The sequence below is a fragment of the Oncorhynchus tshawytscha genome, unplaced genomic scaffold (assembly GCF_018296145.1).
Source record: "Oncorhynchus tshawytscha isolate Ot180627B unplaced genomic scaffold, Otsh_v2.0 Un_contig_12287_pilon_pilon, whole genome shotgun sequence".
In the NCBI taxonomy this organism is placed as follows: Eukaryota; Metazoa; Chordata; class Actinopteri; order Salmoniformes; family Salmonidae; genus Oncorhynchus; species Oncorhynchus tshawytscha.
In genome coordinates, this window is record NW_024609651.1 from 53,622 (window position 1) to 80,692 (window position 27,071).

Here is a 27,071-nt window from a genome sequence, read left to right on the forward strand (position 1 = left end):
ATATGATAACAGCCTACGGTCCTATTGAGGTCCAGTGAAACATATAGCCAACTATAGGGTTTAGAGGCAGGTGGAGGTGCAGTATATCCACTTATGCCTAGTCACAGTAATTAGTAAATACCTGTCTGTTGTGGGTTGTTTACACAAGATGGTGAAATGAATCCTGGGAGGTTCATTTAAAAACTCATTATTTGGGGATTATGGTCAAGCACATCCTGTACAATATCGAGGATAATATTCTAATGTAGACAGTTTGTGGGGGTGTGTGTGGTTGTGGAAGACTGGGGCAACAACATGTTAAAGAACAGCCTTTATAAGGGTTATTCCTGGTGAGGCTTTGGCTAGAGAGGAAAGGAGAAGGCAAGTGGTGATCACTAAGCAGCCTTTATAAGGGTTATTCCTGGTGAGGCTTTGGCTTGAGAGGAAAGGAGAAGGCAAGTGGTGATCACTAAGCAGCCTTTATAAGGGTCATCCCTGGTGAGGATTTGGCTAGAGAGGAAAGGAGAAGGCAAGTGGTGATCACTAAGCAGCCTTTATAAGGGTTATTCCTGGTGAGGCTTTGGCTAGAGAGGAAAGGAGAAGGCAAGTGGTGATCACTAAGCATCTAAAGGTTGGTTTTCAGTCCTTCTAACAGTTTCATTAGAGGAAACTTGTCTTAATTTATACTAAGACTGTGTGTGCTGACTCTACAGTATGTACTTTGTGACAGGAGGACGTGCAGGGATGAGACCCATGGACCACAGTGTGCTGAAATGTATCTTCTCCCTATTCTTGCTAACAGGTAAGATATTGGGCTCCATTTGACTCTTCTTAAAACAGGTGTGAATTATGCTAGAACAATGTCATCTTTGTTCCTATTAGCAGATATGAAGTAAAGAGTGTAAAACATTTTTATTATATGCGATTGCAAACTGCATTTTTATTTCTTGTCACAAACAGATGATATTATTAAAGTCATGAAAAAGAAACATGTCCAATGAAAAATCAAATAAATATAACCCAGCTAGCACATTTGGTTCTTTGGAAGTTGCGGGAACGTATGTTTTTGGTTTTACATTGGTTGTGGGAACACAGCCATACGTTTCCTGACTGGTAAAACTGAACATTTTTTAAACATTCTGAGAGCAGAAGTGAAAATGTTATCTGTTCTGAGAACATTTATTTTTAGGTTGCAGGAAGGTTCTGATGACGTTTTACTCTGGTTCCTTGAACATTTTCCTGGGAGTTATTTTTTATTATAATATCGAATGTATTTGATTAAATATGCAGACAGACAGATTAAAAGTAAGTTTACATTTTAATGCCTCTGACAGCCAACTTTCTAGCTCCGTTCATAACTTTTGGACTTCATAGCATTCCCAGAAAGCATGGATTATTGAGTCATTATTAGTTTTACACTTAAGACATGACTGAATTTTTGTAATTTTTCTCTTGTATAATAAATTCTATACTTTAGTTTATACTGGATTAAGCATACATTTTCATTAACTGTAATTTCATTAATTAAGTTCCAACATTCCCTCTATCTTGTGCCAACATCAGTTATTTTAAAGCCTTGTTTCCAATAGTTTATATATATATTTTAAGAGATTGACAGTTGGATATGCTCTCTCCAAGGTTTTGTATATCTTATATCATACGAACATCATTTTTTGACTCATATAGATTTCCTCAGGGTTGCTCTGATGTCCAAAAGATTTCAAATCTAAATTTCGTGATATGTAACTTTTAAGTTGCAGGTATTTGAAAATATCTAAATTTTGTGATATGTAACTTTTAAGTTGCAGGTATTTGAAAATATCTACATTGGTCAGTCCAAAATTGCGTTTTAATTCTGTCATGGAAATAAATATGTTCCCTGTTACCAAGTCATTTTATCAAATCAAATCATTTTATGGTTTCCATTCTTTTAGATTTTCATATGGACCAATTTATCGGAGATTTCTGAAAAGCTATTCAATGATTGTTCCATAGGGTTGTATTTTTAGGGAGTAATATTGCTTCTTGTAAAATACCTTTAATTTGATTTTATATTGTTATATTGTTCTGAACTATGAAGTTGTTCATGTTCTTAGCTTTATCCATTGAAAATAGACTAAAACAAAAATAAATTATTCTTGGGATGAGGATGCACATCTTTTTTTTACTCATATAACAGACCCCATTTCAAAGGTAACAAGCACTCATTAATTAAGATCAGGTGTGGCCAATTAGTGGGCGCGACCAACCCACCTGAACACACTTTACAAGGTAGAGGATAGAGTTTTGTTGATGCTGAGAACAAAATCTATATGTTTTTACATAACAGTCTTCAAACATTCTCCATTACAACAATTTTCTTGTGTTTTTTTTTTATAGAAAGTTCTCTTGTATTTTTTAAAATTGTATTACTTTCTCAGAAATCCAAGCAACTATCCTGCACCATTCCCAGAAAAGTTGTGGGAAGGTTGTATGCAAAATAACCACAGGACAATCAAGCACTTGCCAAGCTCTAAAAACATATTGTTCTCAGAACGTAACTGATAATGGACTAGTGATAAGAGTATCAGGTTTAGATACAGTGCAATATACAGAGAGCATGATCACTTTTCACAGTGAGTCACTACTTTGAAGACATGCAACAACCTTATCCCATTTCATTTTGACTGTGTAAGTCATTTATTGTACTGTTGAACTATTGAAAAGCCTCGTTGGTTCCGAGAAAAGCGCTATATAAATCCAATATTATATTCTGAAATTAAATACCCATCTCTGGTTCCACAGTATCTGCATCAGGCACGCTATCCAACGCAGCAGTTACTACTATCCAACCACTATCAAATACAGCCAGTGCATCCCAACCAGCCAACACAGCCACTTCATCCAGTGCAACCACACCATCCTGTTTGACCCGTCGATGTCTGGCCAGCATGCTGATTGCGAAAGAAGCTCGGAGTCCGCCACAGTCTCCACGGTGCATCTCAATTATCCGTGTGCCGTCAATCGTGTACGAAACTCTGTCTGTCGTAAGTCCCTTTCCTTTTAATGGAGTTTTCTGCAATGTGATGAGTTTCAGAGATAACATATTGACATTTCTATCACTATGTGATGAATTATCCTCTTCCTAATAAGGATACAAAAACCTCCGCTTCGAGAGTCGTCTGGAAGTCCCGCTGGTAAGTACCCTCTTAGGAAAAAAAAAAAAAGGTGCTATAACCTAAAATGGTTCTCCGGCTGTCTTCATAGGAGAACCTTTTGAGGAACCCTATTTGATTCCAGGTACAAACCCTTTGGGTTCAATGTAGAATCCTTTCCACAGAGGGTTTGACCTGGAACCAAAAGAGTTTTCCTATGAGGACAGCTGAAGAACCCTTTTGGAACCCCTTATTCTAAGAGTGTAGGCACAAAACATCCAGAGACATTCAAGTAAATGGGACATTTTGAAATACCACTCATTATGATTATACACTACAGTCTTGGGAAGACCCTGATTTATCATGGGACACATCAGTCTATCATCATGATATGGTGGTCCTGCCTGTCAGCAAAATCTGGACTCCTGAACTCCATGTGACTAATGGGTGAGTCCACTAACAACAGAATACAATAACTTACGTTATGTTTAATTATAATTTTTCATTTAGATTTTATAACAGTCAATTTATGTGTAATCTTCTAAATAGCGAGTGAAACATGGACAGAATTAAAGACAGTACTAATATGTTTTAAGTGGCCAAATGTGTAGGTGTGACAGTTTTAGTAGATCAATCCTCAGTTGTCTGTCCTCAACCTCTCATGTCTAAAGAGTGCAAACAACGATGAAGCACAGCAACAAGGACTTGCTGGTGCACAGCAACGGGACTATAGAGCACATGGTCATCATGAACACTGTGGTGGGCTGTGAAGTCAATCTGTACAACTACCCCTTCGCTTCAGATTTCTGTGCCATCGCCCTGAATGTGTGGGCAATTAGTGGTAAGTGCATCATTTCAAACTTCATTTTGTCTGCTAAATGGCTCTTGCACACCATTATTTACCAAAGCTCTTACTAACCAAAAACAACAAACCAAAAAAATAGTTGTCTGTATAGCCTAATGCAATTTAGTATATAATGCATTTCAGTTTATTTGTCATCTTTGGAATTTCCTATGCATCCTGACTTTCTAGCATTTCTTTTGGTGCTTGTTAGTGGTCTGGACACAGTGTGGGGCCATACTTAAGAACGTTACGAACGTTAGAAAACGTTTTTTTAATGTTAAAGTTCAAGCATCAGACAATTAACATTGTTGATGTAGTTGCATGTGATCAAAGGCTGTATGTTAACTGTTCCCATGACATAACCTGGCAGATTTATCCATATGCTAACCTCATCAGATGGCAATGATTATTTCCTGTAACAAATTCCGCATCCGCCTATCAAAGACCTTAAACTTTTTTGTTGTCCCCTTCTAAAGATTCCATCTTTAACTAAAGTTATCTCCCAAATTAAATAATGTTAATTCATAAGTTAAGAACAAATCATAATTATATTAACAACATAACAAATGCAAGCTCTAATTCGTTGTATAGCCTAGTTCAAGGTGGTGGCGTGAAATAGACATGTGTGGGTAAATGGTAAGCTTTCGCCTAGCCTCAAAGCGGAAGTTCAGGATTTTACAACTTTATGTTCGATGGTTCCTCACCCTAAAAGTAGTATGGGCAAGGAGAAACTGTAATCCATGGTTCGGTTTTCTCTGAACAGCCACTACAAACTTCAGCTAACTTTAGCCACCGCTAACAAAAAATCTATGCGAGTGAAAAGGGAAATCATGCAATTGTCAATTTTACAAAATCATTTTTAAATTTGTGGTAGTTTTTCCATCCCCTCCTGAGAACCAAGCTAAAACTGAACAAAGAGCCTAAAATCCAGGAATGAACGAAAGCAAATATGTTGTGGACCGTTACACCCCTAATGGCTATTGATATAAAACATTGTTTTTGTTATAAACTATGGTATGATCTTTGAGTGAGAGAACTAGTATCAAATATCTGCTTTTCCAGGATGTGGCATGTTCCTGGACTTTGGGAATGTGAGCACAACTAGCGCAAACCGTGGGGACTGGCTAACCGAGGAGGTGGAACTCAATGCTAAAGGAGGCAGAGATGATCGCAACTATCTATGGGTTAGTGAGTGCTCCTGGTGATTTCAGTAGTTTGTGACATGTAGAGTAAAGTATCTCTATCTATGGGTTAGTGAGTGTTCCTGGTGATTTCAGTAGTTTATGTGGGATATGTAGAGTAAAGTATCTCTATCTATGGGTTAGTGAGTGCTCCTGGTGATTTCAGTAGTTTATGTGGGATATGTAGAGTAAAGTATCTTTATCTATGGGTTAGTGAGTGCTGCTGGTGATTTCAGTAGTTTATGTGGGATATGTAGAGTAAAGTATCTCTATCTATGGGTTAGTGAGTGCTGCTGGTGATTTCAGTAGTTTATGGGTTAGAGTGTATCTCTATCTAGTTGTGAGTGCTGCTGGTGATTTCAGTAGTTTATGTGGGATATTTTATCTCTATTATGGGTTGTGAGTGCTGCTGGTGATTTCAGTAGTTTATGTGGGATATGTAGAGTAAAGTATCTCTATCTTGGGTTTAGTGTTCCTGGTGATTTCAGTTGTATTTTATTTATGTGGGACATGTAAAAATTTTTATGGGCAAAGCATTTACACACTCAAAAGACACTTATTCAAAACAAATGATTTCTGCCTGGCTTTTATTTTATTTATTTAAACTTTATTTAACTAGGCAATTCAGTTTAGAACAAATTCTTATTTACAATGACGGCCTACCAAAAGGCAAAAGGCCTCCTGCGTGGACGGGGCTGGGATAAAATAAATAAAATATATATATATATATATATATATATTAGGTCAATAACACAACACTACATATTAGAGACCTAAGACAAAACATAGCAAGCCAGCAACACATGACAACACAGCATGTTAGCAACATAACATGACAAAAACAGTAGCAACACAGCATGGTAGCAACACAACATGGTAGCAACACATGACAACACAACATCATGACAACACACAACATCATGGTAGCAACACAACATGGTAGCAAACAGCATGGTAGCAACACAACATGACAACAACATGGTAGCAACACATGACAACACAGCATGGTAGCAACACAACATCATGGTAGCAACACAACATGGTAGCAACACAACATGACAACAACATGGTAGCAACGCATGACAACACAGCATGGTAGCAGCACAAAACATGGTACAAACATTATTGGGCACAGACAACAGCACAAAGGGCAAGAAGGTACAGACAACAATACATCATGCAAAGCAGCCACAACTGTCAGTAAGAGTGTCCATGATTGAGTCTTTGAATGAAGAGATTGAGATAAAACTGTCCAGTTTGAGTGATTGTTGCAGCTCGTTCGGTCACTACCTGCAGGGAACTGAAAAGACGAGCGACCCAGGGATGTGTGTGCTTTGGGGACCTTTAACAGAATGTGACTGGCAGAACAGGTGTTGTATGTGGAGGATGAGGGCTGCAGTAGATATCTCAGATAGGGGGGTGTGAGACCTAAGAGGGTTTTATAAATAAGCATCAACCAGTGGGTCTTGCGACGGGTATACAGAGACGCCCAGTTTACAGAGGAGTATAGAGTGCAGTGATGTGTCCTATAAGGAGCCGACTGATAAAGAACATCTAGCCACTCGAGAGAACCCTTACCTACCGATCTATAAATTATGTCTCCGTAATCTAGCATGGGTAGGATGGTCATCTGAATCAGGGTTAGTTTGGCAGCTGGGGTGAAAGAGGAGTGATTACGATAGAAGAAACCAAGTCTAGATTTAACTTTAGCCTGCAGCTTTGATATGTGCTGAGAGAAGGACAGTGTACCGTCTAGCCATACTCCCAAATGCTTGTATGAGGTGACTACTTCAAGCTCTAACCCCTCAGAGGTAGTAAACACACCTGTGGGGAGAGGGGCATTCTTCTTACAGAACAACATGACCTTTGTTTTGGAGGTGTTCAGAACAAGGTTAAGGGTAGAGAAAGCTTGCTGGACACTAAGAAAGCTTTGTTGTAGAGCATTTAACACAAACTCCTGGGAGGGGCCAGCTGACTATAAGACTATCATCTACATATAAATGGATGAGAGAGCTTCCTACTGCCTGAGCTATGTTGATGCAAATTGAGAAGAGTGTGGGGTCTAGGATTGAGACTTGGGGTACTCCCTTGGTGACAGGCAGTAGCTGAGACAGCAGATTTTCTGACTTTAAACACTGCACTCTGAGGTAGTTAGCAAACCAGGCCAAAGACCCCCCAGAGACACCAATACTCCTTAGCCGGCTTATCTGTCTGTCTTCACAGGTATTGCTGAAAATGCGGTCCGAAAACCCGTTTCTATCCCTGGTCCTGCCCAGTATACTAATCATCTTGGCTGATGTAGGCAGCTTCGCCCTGCCGCTGGGAGAGAGTAAGCGCATCCCCTTCAAGGTTAAACTGGTTCTCAGCTTCATCATGTTCCTCAACATCCTCAAGGACCTTCTGCCTGGAGGAGGCCAGTGCAGCCCCATCATCCGTGAGTATCCTGTGTGTAATGCACCAGAATGAAACAGCATTTTGTTATAAATGGTGTGTATGTATCGGAGTTAGAGCAACTGCGCCAAAAAAGCTAAACATTCCTTTTGTAAACGGCCAATCAGAAACATTTATTCTATTGTAAAAATTGACTACAAAGTGTAGAAAGGGACATTTTTTGTCATAAAATCAGCCTCTTCCAAAACTGAATTTGGTACCTAAGTGTGTCACAGCGTAAATTAAGGTTGGGTTTGGATTCCAATCATGTCATCAATTCATGTCCCCTTTTGCCCAGGTTGTTTGTGGAAGAGTGGGCAAGTTTGTTTTGCATGTTTTGCATGAAATCAGTCAATTGAAATAAATTCATTAGGCCCTAATCTATGGAATTTACATGACTGGCAATACAGATATGCATCTGTTGGTCACAGATACTTGGATCAGAAAACCAGTCAGTATCTGGTGTGACCACTATTTGCCTCATGCAGTGCGACACTCCTTCACATAGAGTTGACCAGGCTGTTGCTTGTGGCCTGTGGAATTTTGTCCCACTCCTCTTCAATGGTTGTGCAAAGTTGCTGGATATTGGCAGGAACTGGAACATGCTGTTGGAACACACGTTGATCCACAGCATCCCAAACATGCTCAATGGGTGCCATGTCTGGTGAGTTTGCAGGCCATGGAAGAACTGGGAAATGTTCAGCTTCCAGGAATTGTGTACAGATTCTTGCGACATGGGGCAGTACATTATCATTCTGAAGCATGGTGATGGCGGTGGATGAATGGCACGACAATGGGCCTCAGGATCTCGTCACGGTAACTCTGATTTCAAATTACCCTTGATAAAATGCAATTGTGTTTGTTGTCCGTAGCTTATGACTGCCCATACCATAACCCCACCTCCACCATGGGACACTCTGTTCACAACGTTGCAAACCGCTCACCCACACAACGCCACACACGCTGTCTGCCATCTGCCCGGTACAGCTGAAACCAGGATTAATCCATGAAGAGCACACTTCTCCAGTGTGCCAGTGGCCATCGAAGGTATAGGATTTTCCCTATGAAGTCTGTTACGACGCCCGTCAGGTTAAGACCCTGGTAAAGACAACGAGCAGGCAGATGCGCTTCCCTGAGACTGGTTCTGACAGCTTGTGCAGAAAGTCTTCGGTTGTGCAAACCCACAGGTTCATCAGCTGTCCGGGTGGCTCGTCTCAGACCATTATAGGATCAGCCGTCTTGCTTCAGGGGAGATGTGGCGATATGCTGATGTCTACAGTATCTGATGACGTTATGTCAAGTTCATAAACACACTGCCAGGCATGCACAGTACAACCTGTGATGTTCTATACTGAACCAAAATATAAAACACAACATGTAAAGTGTTGGTCCCATGTTTCATGAGCTGAAATAAAAGATCCCAGAAACATTCCATATGCACAAAAAGCTTTTTCTCTCAAATGTTATGCACACATTTGTTTACATCCCTGTTAGTGAGCATTTCTCCTTTGCCAAGATAATCCATCCACCTGACAGGTGTGGCATATAAAGAAGCTGATTAAACAACATAATTCCACAGGTGCACCTTGTGCTGGGGGACAATAAAAGGCCACTCTAAAATGTGCAGTTTTGTCACAAAACACAATGTGTTGTAGGACCGCTGAGCTGACTGAAGACCGCGGGCATTCAACTCGCAGTAGTTGATATCATTTCCACGGTAACATGTATTTACATCACATGATGAAACTTTGAAACTATGTTGCAAGGTACATTCGCAGCAAGGTTATGTAGAACGAGTATCGCATTAAACATTCCAGACACTGGTTCTTGCCATCTTGGCATACTTTTGATTTGACAGAGCACTATGTGCTAGCCTAAGGTTAGACAGGCTAGCCTAAGGTTAGACAGGCTAGCCTAAGGTTACAGGTTAGACAGGCTAGCCTAAGGTTAGACAGGCTAGCCTAAGGTTAGACAGGCTAGCCTAAGGTTAGAGGTTAGACAGGCTAGCCTAAGGTTAGACAGGCTAGCCTAAGGTTAGACAGGCTAGCCTAGACAGGCTAGCCTAAGGTTAGACAGGCTAGCCAGCTCCCCCCAGTTTGTCAAAACATATGGTCGATAAGAGTTTCTATTCGCCTCTTCTTTTCTACTTTAGCCTTCACACAGAACTGAATTAGATGATCATCTTGAGATGGCGAGTCACTCAGGTGGGGTGAAACCACAACCCAAAGACAACTTTTGTTTGGCTTCAATCACGACCGCTAGCATTTCATAATGAGACAAATCTAAAACAAGGCCAAATCAGGAAGTTCAGCCGCCCTTTAAGAATGTGCAGAAAGCTCACTCCACAGCTAGCTTGAAATGTTGCCAAGGGAGCTATCAAATTGGATATTTTTCTATAGCTCAATTGTTTGGTACGGTGTCAAGGTGGACGGCTGATGTGTGTTTGCGAGCAGAGTTTCACTATTTCCAGCCCGGTATGTTACAGGGACAGTAAAGAAAGATATACTGGTAGCAGCACACTGATGTCAGTTTCATGTATACAGGACCTCTCTGCCACCATATAACACTCACACATCTCTCTTGTTGTTCTCCATAGGAAAGCACTTCTGTTTCTGTTTGGTCATCCTGGTGTTGAGCACGTTGCAGTCTATGGTGCTCACACGCCTGGCTAAGTGTGGCACTCTCTGGCCCTGCAGCCTCTCCAAGTCCAAAGACTCACTGCTTAAAGACACAGACAATGAAGACGGTAAACTTTTTCATTATTCTGTCATCTCAGTTATCCACAGAGCAAGATATATTTTTATCTGGTTGCCAAAGAAGACGTTACCAAACCTCCTTATTAGGACTGCCAGAGTTAATCAGTTAACGTTATCATTTTTGTGCACAATATTTTATTTATTTACTATTAATCGCATTGTGTGAAAGTGTTGAATACACTGAAAACATCAAATACATCATCTATACCGCAAAAATGTACAATACCATGTAAAAATAAGTGGACATTGAGATGAAATACTGTCCTTTCTTTGACCTAATTTGACTGTTACATTAGACAGAATCAAGACGTCAATATTCTTAATGTATCTTTGTATTTATAAATCCTAAAACTACAGCTCACTTTGGAATGTATTTCCCCCAGTTAATTGTTGACATCCCTAGTCTTTATGCAACCATTTATAACCTGACCATGATGTCATAATGACTTTATTGCAACCAGTCTACATTAAGGGGTACCCCATTTAAATATATGCTTATAGGGGGACCATTTTTAAACCATTTACTGACAGTGTTACTGTTTGAGAGTTTTTTTTTTTGTTGCCATGATTTCCAATTTGTGGTCAAATTTGACACGTGTTGGCACTTTTAGGGGCAAAATAAATTGGCCACTTTTAGGGTTAAAAAATAAAATCAGCACCATAAACAAGTCGAGGTATTTTGTTAATGCACAACCATTCTTACTCTCTAGCTGCAGTTGACGTCTTACCCAGCATATTTCTCGCATGTCCATAAAAATAATAATGTTATGTTAATCATGTAACCCTTTTTTCTGTCCTTTACTTTGTCTAGACTCCAAGTTTGATTTTAAAGCCTCAGAGGAAGAGAAGAATACAGCCCTCCAGAAGGTGGTGAAGTTTCTCAACAAAATGGCTGCACAAGACCAGAAAAATGCTATACACCATCGCTTTGCCAACAAAGTGGACTTGATCTGTTTCTGTATCTATCTCACCATCCTCATTGTTTACTCATTCATCATTTTATTTTTCTCCTTTGGTTCTCGATGTGAGATCGACCATTTACAATTCTGGCATTAAATTCTGTATTTGCGTTTAACAATGATATTTAAATAAATATAAAGTGTGTACTCTTCAGTAGAGATTTAACAATATTTATTTCAATATGTTTGAGCTAAGAATTAAATTGATTAGGACTATGCATCCTACCTATGAAATACCTCTGCATATCTATCCATTTTCCATTCTTCCTGTGCCATCCAAATTCCTGCATAGCCTACTGGTCAACGTACTGTAGTCAAAAATAATGCGAACGATGACGTTCAGTGATGAAGATACGTCTAGCAACTTGCTGGTGCCGAGGCCCAGCATGATGACTCAATCACAATTTATGGTATTGTTTGAATGACTGACCCCTGTAATAGCCCCCAGATGGTCTAACACCTTATCAGTGGCAATCTCGATGAAAACACGTTCCTATGGAAGTCATGGGGGTCACTGATGCCAGGATAAGATGTGAAGACTGATGAAACTTGAATCGACTAAGTTAATGTTACTGTGTGAATGAAATTGTCATGTTTGGATTGTTTCAAGAGTTCATAAAGGGCTATGTATTTTGGTAGGTTTTATAATACTATGCTATGAATTTTGATATGTTTTTAATATATGCTATGAATTTTGATATGTTTTATAGTACTATGCTATGAATTTTATGTTTTATAATACTATGCTATGTATTTTTCTACGCTGTTAAGACTTAGGATATTTTGTATTCTCTTTATCGTGAAGATTACTGGTATGTACCATTTGCTAATTGTATTCTTATTGCGTAACTGTAATAAATCGGATTACTTTCAAATAGATAAACCGTAGTCCTCACATTTGAGTAATATTCCTTGAATTATCATTTGGTGGAATGTCTAATGGTAAATGGTATTCACAATATACATAGCATATATGCTCTCTCTCTAACTGTGCATCTCTGAGCTAAGGTTAACTCAATAATGTAATGCTAGTACATCGATTGCAAGATATTAGCTCCTTGTTCCTTAGCCTCTTGATTGCCTAATGGTAAACCTACACACATCTTACAGTATTCGAGTGGTGACGCAAGGCTTGCAACCTTGGCAATACCCACTGGATCCGATAATGGGCCCATAGTGTTCACATGATAATGGAGTCAGATGGTATATCATAGTAGGGTCATAGACCCCTACACTAATTCTGTCATCCTCAGTGAAGTGAATGTTCACTATTCTACATTACCAGGTTGTTAGCTAGCTAGGTAACATGACTAAACAACCCACTGGGCAAAAACTGGTTGAATCAATGTTGTTTCCATGTCATTTCAACCCCCCAAAAATGAATGTAATGACATTGAATCAACATGGAAAACTGATTGGATTAGCAGAAAGTCATCAACACTAGGGCATTTCATATTTCTTCCACCCAGCTTTTAAACCAAATCCAATGATGTGGTGACATTTGTTGTTGAATTCATGTTAGTTGACAACTCATCCAAATTTAAATCAAAACTAAACGTTGAACTAACATTTGTGCCCAGTGGGAATGTTGTTTGTTATCAAACCCAAAAAATAGCGACCCACAACATGGTTATATACAATGCGCATAACAAGAATAACAAGTAGCCTCTTAGAGAAAAGGGTTCCAAAAGGGTTCTGCGGCTGTCCCTATAGGTGAACCCTTTTTGGTTCCAGGTAGAACCCCCTGTGGAAAGGGTTCTACATGGAACCTAAAAGGATTGTACCTGGAGCCAAAATGGGTTCTTCAAATGGTTATCCTATGGGGACAGCCTTGTTATCAAAGAATGGGGCACAACTTTTGAACGGTGTGGGCTACAGACACAGTTTTCAGCAATGGAAAGGCACAAGCATGATTGTGACGAAACTGTGCTCCGTTTGTCCTCTATGGCAGTCAGGGGTTACGTAAACCCTTAATGAATACATGGAAAGGGGACTGTAGCTGTAGTATAGATGCAGTGTGAAGGCCTTATATTATCTCCTAACTAAGCAGGTTCTCAACCTTCCTGTTTCAAATTTAAGAGTATTATCTGGTGAGAACGCATTAATTAAATATACCGGTGCTGTTGAGTGGAACAAACTATGACAGCAAGTCAGAGCCATGCCGACCATAACTTCATTTAAAAAGAATGTCAAAAGCTGGCGAACTGCAGCACTCCAAACGATTCCTTCTCGTTTGAGTTTGAGCAGAGACTGTGTGTATGTTTTGTGTCCATCATAACATTCAATAATACATTAATTGCATTTCATCTTGCACCATGCAATCAATTACCAGTCCTAAACATGTATTTTTCATCCTCTACAGTATGCTGTTATTGCTGCCTGCAGCATGATCTCTTTATAGTTGTTGGTTGGAGCAGGTCTCCAGAGCCGCTGAGCCGGAGGAGTTTGTATTAAAGGCTCTGCATGGTCAATCTGACAGCTGCAGTGGTTGTACAGCACTTACTGCGATACGGGCTCTGCAAAAGTCAGAGCAGACATACAATGGCGTATGAAATTATTCACCCCCTTGGCATTTTTCTGAATTTGTTACCTTACAACCTGGAATTAAAATAGATTTTTGGGGGGATTTGTGTCATTTGATTTACACAACATGCCTACCACTTTGAAGATACAAAATATTTTTATTGTGAAATAAACAAGAAAAAAAAAAGAAAACTTGAGCGTGCATAACTATTCACCCTCCCCAAAGTCAATACTTTGTAGAGCCACCTTTTGCAGCAATTACAGCTGCAAGTCTCTTGGGGTGTCTATAAGCTTGGCACATCTAGCCACTGGGATTTTTGCCCATTCATCAAGGCTAAACTGCTCCAGCTCCTTCAAGTTGGATGGGTTCTGCTGGTGTACAGCAGTCTAAGTCATACCACAGATTCTCAATTGGATTGAGGTCTGGGTTTTGACTAGGCCATTCCAAGACATTTAAATGTTTCCCCTTAAACCACTAGAGTGACGCTTTAGCAGTTTGCTTAGGGTCATTATCCTGCTGGAAGGTGAACCTCCGTCCCAGTCTCAAATCTCTGGAAGACAAACAGGTTTCCCTCAATAATTTCCCTGTATTTAGTGCCATCCATCATTCCTTCAATTCTGACTAGTTTCCCAGTCCCTGCCGATGAAAAACAGTCCAACAGCATGATGCTGCCACCATCATGCTTCACTGTGGGGATGCTGTTCTCGGGTGATGAGAGGTGTTGGGTTTGAGCCAGACATAGCGTTTTCCTTGATGGCCAAAATGCTCAATTTTAGTCTCATCTGACCAGAGTACCTTCTTCCATATGTTTGGCGAACACCAAACATGTTTGCTTATTTTTCTTTAAGCAAAGCCACTCTTCCATAAAGTCCAGCTCTTTTACGCTTAAAGTGGTCCTGTGGACAGATACTCCAATCTCCCTGTGGAGCTTTGTAGCTCCTTCAGAGTTATCTTTAGTCACTTTGTTGCCTCTCTGATTAATGCCCTCCTTGCCTGGTCTGTGAGTTTTGGTGGGCGGCCCTCTCTTGGCAGGTTTGTTGTAGTGCCATATTCTTTCAATTTTTTAAGAATTGAATGGTGCTCCGTGGGATGTTCAAAGTTTGGATATTTTTTTATAACCCAACCCTGATCTGTACTTCTCCACAACTTTGTCCCTGACCTGTTTGGAGAGCTCCTTGGGCTTCATGGTGCCACTTGCTTAGTGGTGTTGCAGACTCTGGGGCCTTTCAGAACAGGTGTATATATACTGAGATCATGTGACAGATCATGTGACACACAGGTGGACTTTATTAGATATATAGATTATATATATTTGTTTGCACACAGGTGGACTTTATTTAACTAATTATGTGACTTCTGAAGATAATTGGTTGCACCAGATCTGATTTAGGGGCTTCAAAGCAATGGGGGTGAATACATATGCACAAACCACTTTTCCATTTTTTTATTTTTTAGAATTATTTGAAACATGTTATTTTTAAATTTCACTTCACCAATTTGGACTGTTTTGTGTCCATTACTTCAATAAAAATCTATTTAAATTACAGGTTGTAATGCAACAAATAGGACAAAATTCAAGGAGGATGAATAGTTTTGCAAGGCACTGTACTTTTTACGCTTTGCAGAACAGCGCTGTTATGAAGGGAGTTGTCAAGGAATTTAGTTTGTGTTTATACAGGACCTCCCACCCCCACCTACCGTCAACCAATCATGTCAATGCGGAGTTATACTGAGCTCTCCGCATTGTTACATAAATTGGCTTTTAAGGTGCACAGCGATGCAGGTCACAGAACTCAGAAAAACTGATTTGGCCTCTGCATGCGCCCGGAGTTGGCTGGAGCCATGCAGTTCATTCTGTGAGTCTGGAATGTGGTCACACCCTCCATAACGAATTGTTCTATTCCATTCTTAACTGACATTAAATCACTATATATTGGCGCAGTTCAAGCATAATGATTGGCAAAAAGGGAAATTATAATCAGTTTTAATCCTGCTGACTACATTCAGTTCATTGCTAAGCCAGCAGTCAAATGAACAACGAAATGAATCTGTTGAGTCTATCAGTCCTAAAAGCCACTAGTCATGACTCTCTGAGTCAGTAAAAAGAGTCATTAAAAATAACAAATTGTTCTAGATACAAAAAAACTGCAAACATCACTACTGTGATACAGCTAAACCCTACTTATTTGTACAGTACATGTCCTAAAGTTTACAGTGTGATGGAGCCCTCTGACTGATTCAGTTCATATTCAAATCAGAGTAAATGTCTGTGAGTAAATCTGTCCTAAATCTAGGTTCAGTTGACCACACATATATTGAGCAGCCATTCACAGTTGTCAACATCTTTTCTGCAACAGTAAATTCCTAAATAGACTACAGTTGACCTCCATGGTTTATGTTCTAATTCTTTTACATTCTTAACATGGACATTAAATTACATGTGATAAAAAAATAACATCTATATCTAAATCTAGACTACATTCTGTTGATGCAGCAACCAGTTACTACAATATTGAGCATTTTTGTTATTGTTGAATTTTACAGTGTTAAATGATCATGTCCTAAATCTTGACAGTTGATAATCAGTGTTTTACTGTTGCATTAGCATTAATATACATGTCCTAAATCTAGACTACAGTTGACCACACATCTGTTGTGCATTAACATATACATGTCCTAAATCTAGACTACAGTTGACCACACATCTGTTGTGCATTAACATATACATGTCCTAAATCTAGACTACAGTTGACCACACATCTGTTGAGCATTAACATATACATGTCCTAAATCTAGACTACAACCACACATCTGTTGTGCAACACTTCCCCTTACTGGAGAAGAAACAAATGTCTGTAGAAAACGGTTTTGTCCCAAAAAATATTGTTGACAAAAAAATATACATAACAATACTCAGCTGCCAAAACAATCAATATTATAGTGGTTTATTTTGATTATATGATATTAGTAGCTGTAAATGAAATTTTCTTCCAAGCTGTGCACAACAGAGTTAAGTGGCCATTTACTGACTCTGAAATGGTACCCTGCTGTAAATGTTCACAATAAATAGCCAAGGAGAGAAGCATGGGGACTAGTCTTGATAAATCAATCAGACAGATTTTGGTTTACACTGAATCTCCGTTTGGATATTGGTTAGGCTACAATTAGGCTGGAGGAAATGTTAGCTAAATTGAGGCGAGTGCTGCTCATGATCATCTTGTGTAGTTGGCTCATTTATTAGAACATTTTGTTATTTAGTTTAACAAGTGGATTATTTTGCTCTTCACTCGCGGTCGCTTAATATCCCAGGCCTACTCCTGACCAAAATCCTGTGACTTCACTGACTTGTCTGATAATCAATCAATGTGATTTTGTTCACTGAATCTCCGTCTGTATAGGCTATCTGGTTAAATTATTTCTGTTTGGGCAAATAAGTGGAGGTGGTTTAGCTCAATTATTCGTTTGGTCATCTGTCACTGATCAGAAACATTTAGCATGCAATGATGTAGTCTAAATCCAGAGTAGTCCTATTGTTTGGCTCGATCGTGTATAAGCAACTCCAAAAACACGCGGAGGTTGTGAAATATGAACACGAGACTCACACGCTTTTGAAAATAGGATTACTATTCTTTTCTATCAGTATCATAATGAAGATAAGACCAGACACCAGCTCCCTAACAAAGTGGACTGAGTCTTGTTTAAAATGGGCTCGGTTTAAAAATATCACTTTTTTTTTTTTTTTTTTACATGATGGCAGTTCCACGTACTTTCCCTTGACAAGTTGTGTAGGAAAAATACAATTTGTATTTTATTCTGTTATATTCTTACTATAAAATATATGTATGTTGACTGTGATTGGGTAGGTGTGTCTTGTCTGTTTAATGAACAAAATAACAAACTATTGATTTTATTTGGATGGCGCAGTCATGGCTGTACAGCCCTGTAACATAGGTCTAATTAAACTCGAAATATGCTATTATTTTATTATTTTTTTAAATATTTTTATTCGTCATGTTTCTTAGGACCTGCCTAAACAAATGAATAATATACATACAGTTGAAGTCTGAAGTTTACATACACCTTAGCCAAATACATTTAAACTCACACATTACCGGGGCAAACTACCTGCCCTCCAGGACACCTACAGCACCCGATGTCTCAGGAAGGACAAAAAGATCAACCACCCAAGCCACTGCCTGGTCACCACGATACCATCCAGAAGGCGAGTCTGTACAGGTGCATCAAATCTGGGAACGAGACACTGAAAAACAGCTTCTATCTCAAGGCCATCAGACTGTTAAACAGCCATCACTAGCATACTGACCACTTTAATAAATGGAACACTAGTCACTTTAATAATGGCATTTTAAAAATGGTTACATATCTTGCATTACTCATCTCATATGTATACTGTATTCTATATTATCTATTGCATCTTAGCATCTGCTGCTCTGACATTGCTCATCCATATATTTATATGTTCTTATTCCATTCCTTACTTAGATTTGTTGTGAAATAGTTGGATATTACTTGTTAGATATTGTTGTACTGTCAGAACTAGAAGCACAAGCATTTTGCTACACTCAAAATACCATCTGCTAACCTTGTGTATGTGATCAATACAATTTGATCTAGCTGATCTAGGGTGTAATCATTAGTCCAACAGTTGCAAACGAGAGTTTCTGTTGGACAGATTCAGATATGTTTATCCCCATTTCACTCCGTTTGCTTCCATTTAAGAAATGTTTTTCAACAGAATCGGTGGAATGGATGCAGTCCTGATCACACGTAAACACAGTTACATTTCATAGCAGCCAGATCATATAATTCCTTCTCGCATCTACCTGCTGTCCTACTCATCTTTTTACTTTGCTTGGTAACTAGGTAACATAGCATCCCTCTTTGTTTGAGTCAGGTGTTTGGATAGGCTAAACTAGCTAGCTGCATTCGCTAGCTAAGTGAATTTGAAAAAATACTAAATATAACTAGCTTTCTCTCTCTCTCACTTGCTTCTCCATTCTTTAAGAAATCTATTTGTTCAAAACTGTTCTGTTTTCTTTCTCTCTCTTTGAGTCAACTACTCACCACATTTTATGCACTGCAGTGCAGTGCTAGCTGTAGCTTATGCTTTCAGTACTAGATTCATTCTCTGATCTGTAGCTTATGCTTTCAGCACTAGATTCATTCTCTGATCCTTTGATTGGGTGGACATGTCAGTTCATGTTGCAAGAACTCTCATAGGTTGGAGGAAGTCCTCTGGAAGTTGTTATAATTATTGTGTAAGTCTATGGAAGGGGTGAGAACCACGAGCCTCCTAGGTTTTGTACTGAAGTCAATGTAGCCAGAGGAAGACAGAAACAAGCTGTTCTCTGGCTACACCATGTTTTTTAATTTTTAATTTCACCTTTATTTAACCAGGTAGACTAGTTGACAACAAGTTCTAATTTGCAACTGCGACCTGGCCCAGATAAAGCAAAGCAGTTCGACACATTCAACAACATAGAGTTACACATGGAATAAATAAACACACAATCAATAATACAGTAGAAAAATCTATATACAGCATGGTGCTGCCCTATAGAGTGCTGTTGAGCCTACTGTAGACCTCCATTGCAAAATAATGTATTTTAATGAATTATTTGGTGACATTAATATATTTTGTATAGTTTTATCTAAAAATGATAACTTTTTATGTTTCATATTTACGTTATGTTTTTATATTTACATTTTTATGAAATTCACTGAGGAGGATGGTCCTCCCCTTACTCCTCTGAGGAGCCTCCACTGATGTATAGCCAACTGCTATGGTAGCACTGCATGCCATCTATCATACATTAGGAGTTAGCATGGCAGCTTACACAGATCTGGGCCCAGGCTAGCACATTTCTACAACATGCACCACCAGCTTGGTATGTACAGCAGCCACTTCCAGCAGCATCACGAACCAGTTCAGCTGTTTCTCTGCCAGTCAATGTTCACCTGTCTGTCCTGTGTGTGTGTGTGTCTCATACTCTTCGTCCTCGTCTTCACCAAGTAGCTTCTCATCAAAAGCATCTTCCTCCAAGAAGTCCATGACCTCTCGGTCCTCCTTATCCTGCAGGTCTTCCTCAGAGATGACCCTTTAGCACGTAAGATGATGAATCTAAGGGAATTGTGAAGACACAAGATATCAAATCAAATCAAATTTATTTATAGCCCTTCGTACATCAGCTGATATCTCAAAGTGCTGTACAGAAACCCAGCCTAAAACCCCAAACAGCAAGCAATGCAGGTGTAGAAGCACGATATCAACCTGTTTGTAAGGTGACAAAGTTACATTTTAAAATTCTAATGTTTTCTCTCTAACATTTGAAAAAACAGTTAACATAATTGTATATCTGAAACTCCATATTTTGGAATCATATCACAGATAAACATTGTTAGAGTCGCGTCAATTCGAATCTGGTATCAGGATAAATATGACAATGAGTCACCGATTGTATACTATGTATTTTTTATTAGCTAAGCAATAAGTGGTAAATGCAATTTTCGTATATACGGGCTCTCTGTCCCACCTCGCAGGGCAAACAGAGAACTGACTGGTTCTTGACAAAGATATTATAAATATACCCTGACAGAAATAGTTCCTGCTTCTGAGCCGGCCTGTCAGAGTAGAGACTGGGCGTGGTTTAAACTCACCCAGCCTATAGTTGATTGTTGGCGCAGAGGCTGGTCCCAGCCCCCTAAGCGCTTTAGTTGATAGATGTAACTGTTGCTGTGAAGAATATCTATGCGCTCATGCTCGATACTGTTATCTCGCACCTGGCTCCTGTTATCTAACAAAAGACCGTTTGTTCTCGCAACACTACGTTCTGAATGTGTCCCCCCCAACTCATTGCACAGTTCCTGTCTTCATTGTTATTCTGTATTTTCCATCATGAGAAAGCCATGTGTGTACCTAGCCTGTTTTGCAATGCAGTCTGGTGAAAAGTGTGCTGTGCATATGCAAATGTCCGGAACTTCAGACCGAACTTCTCTGACAATTATTATGAAAACCAAATCGAAGCCAAATCAGACGTAGTGATTGCTTGAATGGAAGACAGTGCAAAGACACTGCACAAGATCTTGCTTATGAGCGGGACCAGCACCAGAACTAGGAAGATATGTAAATAAACAATTAACCATCTTGTTTATTGGTCCATTATCATCAGATCGCCTTGTGACCTTATGCTTTGGGCCCAAAAACTTCCCACCTGAGCCAGATGAAATTCCAAGCATTTTTTTCAAACAGCTCTTACACAAAATGGGCATTATCATATTTTCGTGAATTTCAGAGTGTTATTTCGACCTCATAGCGTGGAAATAGCATGAAGAAAAATGGTAAATAACATGTTTTTTTAAACTACACTGGGCCTTTAAACCTAATAATCTATAGGGTTTAATGACAGGTGGCAGTATATCCGCTTCTGATCAGTCAAAGGTAGTAATTACATGTCTGTTGTGGTTGTTGTTTACAGGATGGTGAAATGAATCCTGGGAGGTTAATTTAAAAACTCATTATTTGGGGATTATGGCCAAGCACACACTGTATAATATCAAGAATCATAATAACATGTAGACAGTTTGTGGGGGTGTGTATGTTCTCATGGAAGACTTCTGTGCCAAAATGTTCCAGAGCAGCCTTTATAAGGGTCAGCCCAGGTGTGGCTTTGGCTTGAGAGGAAAGGAGAAGGCAAGTGGTGATCACTAAGCATCTAAAAGGTAGGTTTTCAGTCCTTCTAACAGTTTCATTCGAGGAAACTCGTCATTTCTAGTACGACTGTGCAACAATGTCTAACTGACCATGTACTTTGTGACAGGAGGACGTGCAGGGATGAGACCCATGGACCACAGCGTGCTGAAATGTTGTCTCTTCTCTCTACTCTTGCTAACAGGTAAGACATTGGGCTCCATTTTACTCTTCTTAAAACAACACAAATTGCACCAGAACAAATGTCATCTTTATTGTTCCTATTAGCATTCGTAAAGTATTCAGACCCCTTGACTTTTCCACATTTTGTTACGTTACAGCCTTATTCTAAAATGTATTAAATAGTTTATTCCCCTCATCAATCTACACACAATACCCCATAATGACAAAGCCAAAACCGGTTTTAAGAAAATGTTTGACCCCCTCCCCCAAAAACAAGAAATATCACATTTACATAAGTATTCAGACCCTTTACTCAGTACTTCGTTGAATCACCTTTGTCAGCGATTACAGCCTGAAGTCTTCTTGGGTATGAAGCTACAAGCTTGGCACACCTGTATTTGGGGAGTTTCTCCCTTTCTTCTCTGCAGATCCTCTCAAGCTCTGTCAGGTTGGATGGGGAGCATCGCTGCACAGCTATTTTCAGGTCTCTTCAGATATGTTCGATCGGGTTCAAGTCCGGGCTCTGGCTGGGCCACTCGAGGACATTCAGAGACTTGTCCCGAAGCCACTCCTGCGTTGTCTTGGCTGTGTGCTTAGGGTCGTTGTCTTGTTGGAAGGTGAACCTTCACCCCAGCAGTCTAAAGGTCCTGAAAGCTCTGGGGAATTTTTAATCAAGGATCTCTGTGTACATTGATTCGTTAATCTTTCCCTCAATCCTGACTAGTCTCCCAGTCCATGCCGCTGGAAAACATCCCCACAGCATGATGCTGCCACCACCATACTTCACCGTAGGAATGGTGCTAGGTTTCCTCCAGACGCGACGATTGGCACAGGCCAAAGAGCTCAATCTTGGTTTCATCAGACAGGGAATCTTGTTTCTCATGGTCTGAGAGTCCTTTAGGTGCCTTTTGGCAAACCCCAAGTAGGTGTTTTACTGAGGAGTGGCTTCCATCTGCCACCTGCAGAGATGGTTGTCCTTCTGGAAGGTTCTCTCATCTCCACAGAGGAACTCTGGAGCTCTGTCAGAGTGACCATCGGGATTTTGGTCACCTCCCCGACCAAGGCCCTTCTCCCCCAATTGCTCAGTTTGGCCAGGCGTCCAGCACTAGGAAGAGTCTTGATGATTCCAAACTTCTTCCATTTAAGAATGATGGAGGCCACTGTGTTATTGGGGACCTTCCATGCTGCAGAAATTTTGTTACCCTTCCCCAGATCTGTGCTTGACACAATCCTGTCTCTGAGCTCTTCGGACAATTCTTTCGACCTCATGGCTTGGTTTTGCTCTGACATGTTTTGCTCTGACAACTGTGGGACCTTATATGGGGTGGCAGGGTAGCCTAGTGGTTAGAGTGTTGGACTAGTAAACGAAAGGCTGCAAGTTCAAATCCCCAAGCTGACAAGGTACAAATCTGTCGTTCTGCCCCTGACCAGGCAGTTAACCCACTGTTCCTAGGCTGAATTTGTTCTTAACTGACTTGCCTAGTAAAATAAATATAGATGTGCCTTTCCAAATCATGTCCAATCAATTGAATTTACCCCAGGTTGATTCCAATCAAGTTGTAGAAACATCTCAAGGATGATCAATGGAAAGAGGATGCACCTGAGCACAATTTCGAGTCTCACAGCGAAGCGCCTGAATACTTATGTAAATAAGGTTAGGTTTTTTATGATTTATAAATTTGCAAACATTTCTAAAGACCTGTTTTCACTTTGTCATTATGGTGCATTGTGTGTAGATTGATGAGGATTTTATTTTATTTGATCCATTTGAGAACATAACAAAATGTGGAATGAGGGAAAGGGTCTGAATACTTTCCAAATGCACTGTATGTACAAAAGTATGTAAACACCTCTCCAAATTAGTGTATTCCGGCTATTTCAGCCACAACTGTTGCTGACAGGTGTATAAAATCAAGCACACAGCCATGCAATCTCCATAGACAGACATTGGCAGTAGAATGCCCTTACTGATGAGCTCAGTGCCTTTCAATGTGGCTCCGGTCAACTGTAAGTGCTGTTATTGTAAAGTGGAAACAGCTAGGAGCAACGGCTCAGCTGCGAAGTGTTAGGCCACACAAGCACACAGAACGAGACCACCTAGCGCTGAAGCGTGTAGTGTCTAAAATTGTCTGTCCTTGGTTGCAACACCAATCTGCCTCTGGAAACAACATCAGCACAATAACTGTTTGTCGCGAGCTTCATGAAATGTCCACATACTTTTGGGCATGCAGTGTATTGGGGCGATAATGGACTAGCGATAGAGTATCAGGTCACTTTTGACAGATATTGAGTCACTACTATGAAGACATGCAACAACCTTATCCCATTTCAATTAGATTAAGGTGGTCATTTCTTGCACTGTGTTGTTGAACTATTGGAAAGCATCATTGGTTCCTACTATATAAATCCAATGTATTATTCTGAAATTAAATACCTGTCTCTGGTTCCACAGTGTCTGCAGCAGACCCTGCATCCAATGCAGCCATTTTAGCTAGTGAAATGATTCCAGGCAATGCATCCAATACAGGCCAAGCACCCAATACATCCACTAATACATCCAACACAGCCAGTACAAACCAACCATTCAACACAGCCAGTACAAACCAACCATTCAACACAGCCAGTACAAACCAACCATCCAACACAGCCACTTCATCCAGGGCAACGACACCCTCCTGTACAACACGTCGATGTCTGGCCAGCATGCTGATTGCGAAAGAAGCTCTGAGTCAGCCACAGTCTCCATCATGCATCTCAAATATCAGTGTGCCGTTAATAGTGTATGAAACTCTGTCTGTCGTAAGTCACTTTCTGTTCCTTTTAATTGAGTTTTGTACAATGTGATGAGTTTCAGAGAGAACCTATTGACAGTTATGTCATTATGTGATGAGGAATTATTCTCTTTCTAATAGGACACAAAAAACCTCCGCTTCGAGAGTCGTCTGCAGGTCATACTGGTAAGTACACATCAAACATCAAGGGAGACATTCAAGGAAATGTGACATTTTGTAATACTTCTCATGACTATGATTCTTCCCCCAAGCCATAAAACTGCTGAACAATGAATCAAATGGCCAGCCGGACTATTTACATTGACACCCCTCCTTTTGTTTTTACACTGTTGCTACTCACTGTTTATTATCTATGCATGTCAAACTTTACCCCTACCTACATCTATAAATTACCTAGACTAACCTGTACCCTGACACATTGACTCGGTACCGGTACACCATGTATATAGCCTCGTTATTGTTATTTTATTGTGTTATTATTTCTTTTTACTTTAGTTTATTTAGTAAATATATTCTTAACTCTTGAACTGCATTGTTGGTAAAGGGCTCGTAAGTAAGCATTTCACGGTAAGGTCTAAACCTGTTGTATTCAGAGCATGTGACAAATAACATTTGATTTGATTTAAAACTAGTCTTGGGAAGACCCTGATTTATCATGGGACACATCAGTCTATCATCATGATATGGTGGTCCTGCCTGTCAGCAAAATCTGGACTCCTGAACTCCATGTGACTAATGGGTGAGTCCAATTACAACAGAATACAATAACTTATGTTTCATTCATTTTAGTTGGCTTGGTGATGGAAAAGCACACTTCTAGATTTATCTCAGTCTAATTAGTATCATGGTTATTATATTTCTTCTGCCTACTCTAGAGTTTAAACGATTTAAGTTACTAACACGAAAACCAACTTCCAAATGTTCAGACTGAGTGCTTGCATTCAGAATTGTTACAACATTTAGACTTTTTGAACTATAACCATTTTAAATGATCATAAAAGCTCCATAGGGTTATTTTAAATGATCATAAAAGAAAGATATTTTAAATGATCATAAAAAGCTCCATAGGGTTGAATGGAAAGCATTTTAAATGATCATAAAAGCGCCATAGGGTTGAATGGAAAGTATTTTAAATGATCATAAAAGCTCCATAGGGTTGAATGGAAAGCATTTTAAATGATCATAAAAGCTCCATAGGGTTGAATGGAAAGCATTTTAAATGATCATAAAAGCTCCATAGGGTTGAATGGAAAGCATTTTAAATGATCATAAAAGCTCCATAGGGTTGAATGGAAAGCATTTTAAATGATCATAAAAGCTCCATAGGGTTGAATGGAAAGCATTTTAAATGATCATAAAAGCTCCATAGGGTTGAATGGAAAGCATTTTAAAATGCCACATGCTCCACCAGGGTTGAACCAGCATTTAAATATTCAAACTGAGACAACTTAGATTGTTTTCAAGCTATACCAGCATTTACATGTTCAAACTGAGAACTTAGATTGTTTTTATACAGATCTGTTAAACTATTGATACGTTCTGAACTATAGCCATTTAAATTAACATGGGTTTGAATGAGAACCATAGGAATACACAGTCAGCTATTCAAAATGTTTATCAACTATAAGCATTGCATAAATTAGCATGAAATAAAACTCACCAACAATAAAGCTTGAACTGTTCAAGCTAGAGACGCCAAACCGACTTTTACATGTTCACTAGATCAATATTCAGTTGTCTGTTTAGAGTGGCCAAATGTTTAGGTGTGACAGTTTTAGTACATCAATCCTCAGTCTGTCCTCAACCTCTCGTGTCTAAAGAGTGCAAACAACGATGAAGCACGGCAACAAGGATTTACTGGTGCACAGCAACGGGACTATAGAGCACATGGTCATCATGAACACTGTGGTGGGCTGTGAAGTCAATCTGTACAACTACCCCTTCGCTTCAGATTTCTGTGCCATCGGAATCAATGTATGGGTATTTAGTGGTAAGTGCATCACTTCAATCCTCATTCTGTCTGCTAAACCGCTCTTGCACACTTACTTACCAAAGATCTTAATAAAAACAAGATGTTACTAAAAACAACTAAAACATTTTTTAAATCTGTGTAGCCTACTGCAATTCAGTATATAATGCAATTCAGTTTATTTGTCATCTTTGAAATTTTCTATGCATCCTAACTGTCTAGTTTTTATTTTTGGGCTGGACACAGTAAATATTATTTTTGGTGGTTTTTTAAATTCATTTTTATTAGAATTTATTTTGGGCAACAGACATATACAACTAAATGTACAATGTGGACCCAGAGGATATCACTTGAAAGTATTCATTAAAACGTTTCCAAAGTGGTCCTCAATGATAAAAACAATAACACACATAATGATTAAAAGTCAAGACAAAATTATAAACCACCATAAATACATTGATTTATATTGACATCCCAGAAAAGTGGCACTATCCACTGCCCTTCTCCCTAACCTTAAAAATCAATCATATTCATTTCACATTAAAACAATCTATTAATTGAACATTATACCGATCCTTCAAATAAATCCACCTGACCAGCAGTAGGGGGCAC

At 39.4% G+C, this 27,071-nt stretch overlaps 1 protein-coding gene and 1 long non-coding RNA gene across 3 annotated transcripts; both read left to right on the forward strand.

Moving 5' to 3' along the window:
* Positions 1 to 340: 340 nt before the first annotated feature.
* On the forward strand, positions 341 to 3,006 carry LOC121845381. Of its 2 annotated transcripts, XR_006082538.1 has the most exons (3): positions 341 to 610; positions 710 to 781; positions 2,764 to 3,006. It is a non-coding gene; the product is annotated as an uncharacterized LOC121845381 (long non-coding RNA). The 2 variants fall into 2 exon arrangements; XR_006082539.1 differs by lacking the exons at positions 341 to 610; positions 710 to 781 and adding an exon at positions 2,393 to 2,649.
* A 116-nt stretch (positions 3,007 to 3,122) lies between these two features.
* LOC121845380 (5-hydroxytryptamine receptor 3A-like) lies at positions 3,123 to 11,437 on the forward strand. Its single transcript, XM_042316633.1, has 7 exons — positions 3,123 to 3,155; positions 3,454 to 3,560; positions 3,785 to 3,954; positions 5,020 to 5,141; positions 7,362 to 7,572; positions 10,165 to 10,314; positions 11,136 to 11,437. The coding sequence occupies exons 2-7, from the start codon at positions 3,505 to 3,507 to the stop codon at positions 11,378 to 11,380; spliced, it is 954 nt and encodes a 317-aa protein (XP_042172567.1). The 5' UTR covers positions 3,123 to 3,155; positions 3,454 to 3,504; the 3' UTR covers positions 11,381 to 11,437.
* Positions 11,438 to 27,071: the final 15,634 nt, after the last annotated feature.

What these genes read in the sequence shown, in the direction of transcription:
- LOC121845380 (XM_042316633.1), top strand. Translation starts at nt 3,505, where the DNA reads ATGGTGGTCCTGCCTGTCAGCAAAATCTGGACTCCTGAACTCCATGTG. An exon ending in CCAGTGCAGCCCCATCATCC is followed by an intron (nt 7,573 to 10,164) that starts GTGAGTATCCTG and finishes TGTTCTCCATAG; the next exon opens with GAAAGCACTTCTGTTTCTGT. An exon ending in AGACACAGACAATGAAGACG is followed by an intron (nt 10,315 to 11,135) that starts GTAAACTTTTTC and finishes TACTTTGTCTAG; the next exon opens with ACTCCAAGTTTGATTTTAAA.